The 8,832-nt window shown below is 42.5% G+C and overlaps 1 protein-coding gene, 1 non-coding gene and 1 pseudogene across 2 annotated transcripts in view; 2 read left to right on the forward strand and 1 right to left on the reverse strand.

The window, feature by feature from the left end:
- Nucleotides 1–8,832, forward strand: part of LARS2 (leucyl-tRNA synthetase 2, mitochondrial) — a 165,438-nt gene that overhangs the window by 68,511 nt on the left and 88,095 nt on the right. The window contains exon 7 of the mRNA XM_023515923.1: nucleotides 7,700–7,843. Within this exon, the coding sequence (XP_023371691.1) occupies nucleotides 7,700–7,843 (144 nt within the window). The remainder of the gene's footprint in view (nucleotides 1–7,699; nucleotides 7,844–8,832) is intronic.
- LOC100949476 lies at nucleotides 4,243–4,434 on the forward strand (annotated as a pseudogene).
- On the reverse strand, nucleotides 6,998–7,097 carry LOC111726841. The gene has a single exon (XR_002774529.1). It is a non-coding gene; the product is annotated as a small nucleolar RNA SNORA49 (small nucleolar RNA).

The following is an 8,832-nucleotide window of genomic DNA, read 5'->3' on the forward strand; positions in this document are numbered from 1 at the left end:
GGCACCCAAAAAGCATGATGAAGGTGGATGGGGTCTAGAAGGGCCTGACACTATACGACAGGGAGGGTCTGAGGGAAGAGGAGGTGTGGTGACAGTGAGATGAGAGACAGGAGGGTTCGAAACAGGAGGCCAGGCCAGGGCAACAGTCACCACAGAGACTGTCACAGAGAGGAGTGCTTCTAAACTTGAGTCAGTAGGATACTGTCCAGGTAACCTCCAACAGAGCCTATAGTCTCCCACGCCTCTAAGAGCTAATGGCAAAGAAGGGTAGAGGGAGGGGACAAAAATGTCGAGGCCCTCACCTTCACTGCAAACTTGACCTTTTTGAACTAGACTTCATGTTTGTAATGGTGTTATTGTATGCATATCTGAAATGCTTTCTAAAAGCAAATCACTTAACCCAAAAATACGAATCCTGGTGTTTAACCCTTGATTAAGTGGAGGAAATTCTCTCATTTCAGTACTGTATTCTGTGATGTTGCCAGATAACTATAGTGAGGGGAGCCATGGGCGAAACCTACTCAGCACTCAGTGTGTTTGTAGGTGTATTAATGATTTCAGTATTGGTTTAAAGTCAGCCTGGGTGCAGTGGCTCATGGCTGTCATCCCAGCACTTGGGATGCTGAGGTGGGTAGATCCCCTGAGCTCAGGAGTTTGAGACCAGCCTAAGCAAGAGCAAGACCCCACCTCTAAAAAAATAGCCTGGCGTTGTGGAGGGCACCTGTACTCCTAGCTACTTGGGAGGCTGAGGCAAGACAATCACTCGAGCCCAAGAGTTGGAGGTTGCTGTGAGCTATGATGCTACAGCACTCTACCAACGGTGACAAAGTGAGACTCTGTCAAAAAAAAAAAATTGGTTTAAGGTCAATTTCAAAATACAGATATAGACCATACTTTACAAATACGGCTAGTTAACTACCGGAGTGTGAAGTTGGCTTCCGTAGGTGATAGACAACAAAATGTCAAGCAGGGAAATGAATAGAATCAGTGAAGTTGTCCGGAAATCATATGCTATTCAGCAAGACTGTGCTTGCTTAAAAGTCAGGGCTTTCATCAAAGCAAAGGTTGGAAATGTAAAAACCCAGGATTGCTGGAAAAGGGAAGCTGTTGATAGAGACAGTTGTGTCAGAGAGGAGACGGGAGGAACGGGATGTGGGAAGCCATCCAGGGCTCCAGGGCTGTCTGCTGGGACACTCCCTAGACCCTGGGCCTTGGATTTTGACCACCTCTAGTTTAACCTTTTGGGAAGTCTGAGCCTGCATCTGCACCTCCAAGGCTGAGGTGGATTGTGGCCCTGGGAAGAAACGAATGCGGTTTCTCACAGCTGGTGTGTCTTTGATCTGAGACGCTATTTCCTTTGGTGTTTTTTCCCTTCCCCTTAAAGCTTTCACTGGGGAAAAAATTGTTTTTATGTTTTGCTTTTATTTGTTTTTCACTCAACACGCTAGTTTTATTATGATGTGTAAACCTCTTAGGAACACATCTTCTCATTGCATTTTGTAACCTAGAGCCTGAGCTGCATGGGAAATGTTGAGAAGAAAACCAAGTCCTATCTGTTCTTGCAATCTGGGTGCCCAGCGTTTGCTTCTCCCACATCTTTCGAGGTTGGCAGGAGGCAGAGGTGGTGGAATATAGGTTTGTTTTTTTTTTCTCCCTTTTACAAGTATTTTATATCAGCTTTAGTTGTGCATGGGTTGTTTTTTTGGGGGGGGAGGGGTGCCTCTCGAATGAGCTGTCTAAATTACTAAACAATATTTAGCCCTTTCTTTTTACCTGCTATTTTAAGTGGTGCCCTTTCAGAGAACCCTGTCACACGATTGGTAAGAATGTAAATTAATACAGGCTTTATGGAAAACAGTATAGGAGTTTCATCAAAAAACTAAAGTTGCTATATACTTAGGGTTATATAATCCAGGGAATATAAATCAGTATGTCAAAGGGCTATCTGCACCCCCATGTTCAGGGTAGCATTATTCATAATAGGCCAGTTACAGCATGAACTTAAGTGTTCATTGATGGATGAATGGACACAGAAAATGTATACTAGATACACACAATGGAATACCATTTAGCCTCAAAAAAGAGCAAAATTCTGTTATTAAGGATAGCACAGATGAATCTACCAACAGAAGACATCATGCTACATGAAATAAGCCAGGCATAGAAAGACAAATATTATGTGATTTCACTTATATATGGAATATTTTTTTTTTTTTTGAGACAGAGCCTCAAGCTGTCCCCCTGGGTAGAGTGCCATGGCATCACGCTCACAGCAACCTCCAACTCCTGGGTTCAAGCGAGTCTCCTGCCTCAGCCTCCCAAGTAGCTGGGACCACAGGCGCCCACCACAACGCCTGGCCATTTTTTTTTTGGTTGCAGCCATCACTGTTGCTTGGCGGGCCCGGGCTGGGGATTCGAACCCGCCACCTTAGGTGTATGTGGCTAGCGCCTTAGCCGCTTGAGCCACAGGCGCCGAGCCTATATGGAATATTTTAAAGTTTAATTCATACAAGGAGAGAGAAGAATTATGTTTACTAGAGGCTGGGGCTGGGGGGAGAGAAGGAATGGGGCATTGATGGTCAAAGGGTTCTAAGTTTTAGCTAGACAGGAGGAGTAAGTTTTGAGATCTTATTGCATAGCAGGGTGAATATAGTCAATAATGTATTGTATATTTCAAAATAACTAAAAGAGTAAATATACCACAATGAGAAATGTTAAGTAAGTGAGGTGATGGTTCTGTTGATTAGCATGATTTAATCATTCCATGTTGGAAACATACGTTGAAACATCACATTGTACTTCATAAGTATATACAATTATGATTTGTCCATTTAAAATTATATTAATTTTTTAAAGAAATAATTAGGTGATATTCTTCCCCAGTCCCCCTAATATAGGCAGTAATAATAGATAAGTAAATCACCTTTGATTTATTAACCTAAGGTTTTTAGGTCTAAGGTACTTTGGTTCAATATTTTATCACTATATCTTTATGAGCTCAAGGTTTCAGGGGACCTGGTTTTATAGAGGAAAAAGGTATTCATCTTTTCCACCCTGACTCTGGACTTCACAAGCTTAAATTTTTCAGTGTATGTACTACTTTTACTTGTAAAGTCACAACTCACAGAGGCTGATGTATCTCCCCCACCCCTACTTTTTAGGTAATTTTTAGACATGTCTCTGGATCAGCAGAGTCCCAGCAGGAAATAGAGAGGACATCCTAAATGAGTCACTGAAACAAATGTAGTGAAGGGACTCCATGTGCAGAGTTCAGGGAAACTCAGAAGAGATGGTGGAGCACTTGGTGCTGGCAGCAGAAGGAAGCCTTTGCTGCCCCTGTGCTGAAAGGACGATCTTGGGAGCAGTTACTGGAGCTGTAATGGCAGATGAGGGCTTCCCAACAGGTGTGGTGGCCTTTAGTAGAGGCGTGGTGCCACTGCCAGCCCATGGCCTTGCCAAGAAGAAGCCAGGGTGCCTCTCATGGGTCAAATGCAGTCAGAAGTGAGTGTCCAAGATAACACAGGCTACAGAGGTCAACTTCCTTGCGGGCATAGAATAGGGCGCAAAGAGGTAAATGGACAATAGTTAGCACACTCTCTTATTAAAATCACATTAAAATTTTGGGTGGCGCCTGTGGCTCAGTGGGTAGGGCACTAGCCCTAGATACCAAGGGTCTCCACCCAGTTTGAACCCAGCCCTGGCCAAACAGCAACAAAAAAATATCCGGGCATTCTGGTGAGCGCCTGTGGTTGTAGCTACTCAGGAGGCTGAGGCAAGAGAATCGCCTAAGCCCAGGAGTTGGTGGTTGCTGTGAGCTGTGACAATAATGTATTGTATATTTCAAAATAACTAAAAGAGTTATTGGCATGGCCATTCTACTGAGGGCAATAAAGTGAGACTCTGTCTCTTAAAAAAATTTTTTTTTTGTTTTAAAAAACAAGCCATACTTGGTGGCTCATACCTGTAATCCCAGCACTTTGGGAGGAGGCTAAGGCAGGGGGAACTTTTGAAGCCAAGAGTTTAAGACTAGGGTGGGCAAGATAACAAGAGTCTATGTCTACAAAATAAATTTTAAAATTAGCCAGAGGGTGGTTTCCACCTCATCACCCACAGCCTGCCATGCCCTGACCCTGACATGCCCTGGCCTCCTGCCTAGGGCGTGCTACCCTCAGCTTGGTCTCCGTCCCCTGGACCTGCAGCCCAGGGCTCCAGAGTGGGGCTTCCCTGGCCGGCAGCAGCATGATGGGCTGCAGGAACTCCACTGCCACCAGCGTGGATGCAGACCGAGGCCCTGCAGGATCAGCTAAAGATGCGACAGAATAATCAATAACAGAAGACGACAAGAGGAGAAATTATGGAGGAGTATATGTTGGACTGCCCTCTGAAGTTGTTGATATGGTGTCCAACCAAACAAAGACAGTATGAAAAAATTAGAAGAAAATAACATCACAACTCAATAATCAAGGGACCAAAAGCTTACGAATCAATTTGGAAGGAATTTAGTCCCATGGGACATTGTCATGTGCACAGACATTTCCTAGGAAATTCAGAACAGTTGACCTTCCCTCTCCTGGCCCTCAAAATTAAGTGTATACTTAAAGCCATGGGTAGATGTTGAATGCTGTAGTCATAGAAGAGGATTGAGTAGACAGGACACTGGGGTACGGAACTTTCTGTGATCCACCTACCAACGACCAGTTACCAAACTGTCGTCAAGGCTTGTCACCCAGCCTGGGCTGCTGTGCTCTAGTGCAGCATTTTAACTCCTGGCCATTCAACACTGTTCGTGGAGGTCAAGTCTTTTCATTGATATTTTTCTGATAGTTTTAAAATAACAAAATCCTTATTCGATTTATAACTTAAGATAATAAGGCATTATAAATGAATTACCTAAAACAACATATTTGTTATCTTTCACTATTTCTTCTTCATATTAATTTTTAGCTGTAAATTCGGTAAATTGATTCATACCACTATTTCTTTCCCCTTTTTGCCATTTGGTGTTCAAATTTTATTTAAATGTAAGAGAGTTTCCTTTAGCAGGAACAATATATTTCATTGCAATAGTTAAAAATAAACTGTTTAAATTTGCATGCCATGTGCACATTTTGATTAAATTTCTATTTTCTTTAGTCAGATGCTTATATAATTACAAATACTTCATAGCCACTGAGTCCCTCAGTCTACCTTTGCATAATCATGGCGTGTTGAGTTATTTCACTGTTTGCAAGGACTTGTGATTGATGGTTAGTGAGATATCTGGGAAATTCTTTCTTTGGTAATGACATGTGTACTTAGTACTGTAGTGTAAATCACTCAATTTACCAATGTATTTCAACAATTAACAGTTTTTATCCTTCTTAAAAAAAAAATTGGCTAGGCATGATGATGCCCACTTGTAACCTGAATTACTCTAGAGGCTGAGGTAGGAAGATCACTTGAGCCTAGAAATTAGAGGCTGCAGTGAGCTATGATGGTGCCACTGCTCTCCAGCCCAGGGGACAGAGTAAGACCCCATCTCCTCTTTTTTTTTTTTTTTTTTTTTTTTGAGACAGAGCCTCAAGCTGTCGCCCTGGGTAGAGTGCTGTGGCATCACAGCTCGCAGCAACCTCCAGTTTCTGGGCTCAAGCGATTCTCCTGCCTCTACCTCCCAAGTAACTGGGACTACAGGTGCCTGCCACAACGCCCGGCTATTTTTTGGTTGCAGCTGTTGTTGTTGTTTGGCAGGCCTGGGCTGGATTCGAACCCGCCAGCTCAGGTGTATGTGGCTGGTGCCTTAACCAGAGGTGCCAAGCCAGACCCCATCTCTTAAAAAAAGAAAAAAGAAATAAAAAACAGTGTGTATTGAGTCAGGGTATTTTAGTGCCCCAACACATCTGTCTGTATGCGTTGCCTTCTTTGTACCAAGTAGTGCCTAAATGTCATAAAAGGGTAAATGTAAATGGCAAAACTATTTGTTTTAAATGAAGATAGAAACTAACTAGAACTCTTGGAAGAGAATTTTCATAATGCTTAAGGCTGCATGTTCTGTTAGCCAAATGAATCTGTGGAGAGAGAGTTCTGAATGGTAGTTGCCGTTGTTGGGCAGGGACGGCGGCATTGGTAAAAGGCACAATAGTTTTCAGAGATGCTAGGAATATTCTTCATCTTGATATGAGTGATAGTCACATGAGTATGTACCTATGTAAAAATTCATCGAGTTGTTAAAAAAATTTTTAAAAAACTCATCGAGTTGTAACACTTAATATTTTTTCAAGTTACTTTAATTTAAACAGAAGTTTACATAGAAGTATTTAAAAATTGCAAAAAAGAACCCCTCAAAACAAAAAACATCAAAACTTGATTTCTAGAGACCTGAGTTCCTATCCTTTTCTGTCTCTGTCACTTACTATGTGACCTTAGGTAAATTATTTGGGTTTTTTTGTTTGTTTGTTTTTGTTTTTAGAACACCCAAGTTAGTGTTCCCAAGATATGTTAGGAAACCTCTGACACATTCTAATACTTATTGATAAGACATTATTCCATAACAAAACTGTTTGATTCAGGCTCAGCGCCTGTAGCTCAAGCAGCTAAGGCACCAGCCACATACATCAGAGCTGGCGGGTTCAAATCCAGCCCGGGGCTGCCAAACAACAATGGCAACTACAACCAAAAAATAGTAGGGCATTGTAGGGGGCACCTGTAGTCCCAGCCACTTGGGAGGCTGAGGCAAGAGAATCGCTTAAGACCAGAAGTCAGAGATTGTTGTGAGCTATGATGCCATAGCACTCTACCCAGGGTGACAGCTTAAGGCTCTGTCTCAAAAAAACAACCCTGTTTGACTTGTGTTCCATGTGGCATGAGGTCTGTACTATAAAGACACACCAAGTTTGAGCTCTCTCTTCTGAGTCTTCCCAGCATCTGCATCATCTCTCCCTCACTGCTCACCAGCGTCTCTATCCAGGGCCTCATGAACACAAGCCATTGGTCACAGAAAGGAGGATTCCATCTTGAATATACTGTCAGCGCACCTTCTAGGCCCCCAAAGATAGCGGGGTTTTACTGGGGAGGGATGTGTGCTTGCTCGTCCATCCTCGGGCAATGCCAGGCTTAGGTAAGTTGTTTGATTTCTCTGTTCCTCAAATTGCTTTTCTGCAATGTGGGGATAATAATATACTTACCACAAAAGAACATTGTGGAAAAAACTACTTTTTATGAAAGCTACGTATCCTGTGCAGTGTAAACAATAAATTTATGAAAATTATTAAGCTAGAATAAAAAATTTGATAAAAAATTATTAAGCTAGAATAACAACACCAAAATGTTGTTGTGAGGAGTAAAAGAGCCAACCTAGTTTCTCCTGAAATGATTCCCATCTGCTAAATTTTAGGTAGGCACCATCTTTTCTTTTCCCTTTTATTTATTAAAATTTTCTATCCTGCAAATTTATCCTTTCATATAAGAAGATACCAAAGTTGAGTTAGACACACACTTAGAGCCTTCCTTCCTTCCTAAGCCTGTTCTGATAAGGTGAAACCAGATGGCCGCTCGTGTGTTTCTTTTACAGCTTGCTAGTGGTTTCCTTGCCGAGCAACACTCCAAGGAGATGCCCTCAAGTCTCAGAGCAGAGCTATGAGCCCTGTCACATCTAAGAAACCTTGAAATGGTCCTATTAAAGGTACTCACCAGATTGTATCATTTTTTTCATGCATTTTAACAGGCCGTGGTTAACTGGGACCCAGTGGATCAAACAGTGCTGGCCAATGAGCAGGTAGATGAACATGGCTGTTCATGGCGTTCCGGAGCAAAGGTGGAACAGAAGTACCTCAAACAGTGGTTTATTAGGACAACTGCTTATGCAAAGGTGAGTGTCAGCCTGGTGGTGCCCCAATAATACCTCACGTGTTAGCAGGCAACAGCAAGGTCTTCTGGGTATTGGAGAGCCTCAGTGTTGGGGTAAGGTGACCAGATTTTAACATTAGTAAAGCGGGACACCATTGCTCAGGGGTGGAGTTGGGAAGGGGGTGTGTTCTTGATTAAAAATTTGGTCTATATGGAGCAACAAAAATTTTCAAGAACGCAAAAACAGTATTGTAATATTTTTTAATTTCAACATAAGTACAATTTACAAATATAATACATTAAAACAATTATGTATAGGGCAGCGCCTGTGGCTCAAAGGAGTAGGGCGCTGGTCCACCTGGGCGACCTTGCCCAGGAGGGGAGTAGGGAATTTACATTAGCCTTTCCATTTCCAAATGAAGTTACGTTAACCTCCTCATTCCCAAATGGAGTTACATTAACCTTTTCAGCAGCGGAAAACCATATATTCCCTTCCCGTTGTCCTGCCCTTCCCTAGATTGTCGTGCATTCTTTCTAAAAATCGGGACACAGGACAAATTGTTCAAAAGCGGGACATCTGGTCACCTTATGTTGGGGGTAAGCTCTAGGAAGGGCTCTCAGAGCCACAAGTACACAGGCAAGAAGCAGATGAACCTCAGCGTCAGTCACCTAGGGAGCAATGAGTTTGTGTCTCCAGCTGTAAGTCAAGAATGCCACCTGGAGGCCTTTGCAGGCCATTGTTTGCTGACCTTTCAATTCACTGCCACAGAGGTCAAAGAACACCCCTAATTATAGCAGCAACAAAGCTTTAAAGAAAAAGAGAAAACCATCTTCATCTAATAAGACCTCCAGAAAGATAAAATGAAATTTTGTGGGATCCAGAGATTATCTAAAAGGAATGAAGAGATGGCTGGTCTCCATAACCAAAGCTCTGTAAACCAGTCCTTGGGCCTTAGTTCCTCATGAATAAAATGAAGACAAGTGGTCTTTAAGGTGACATTTACCTCTTTC

This window comes from Otolemur garnettii, unplaced genomic scaffold, assembly GCF_000181295.1.
Source record: "Otolemur garnettii isolate 467f Iridium unplaced genomic scaffold, OtoGar3 scaffold00082, whole genome shotgun sequence".
In the NCBI taxonomy this organism is placed as follows: Eukaryota; Metazoa; Chordata; class Mammalia; order Primates; family Galagidae; genus Otolemur; species Otolemur garnettii.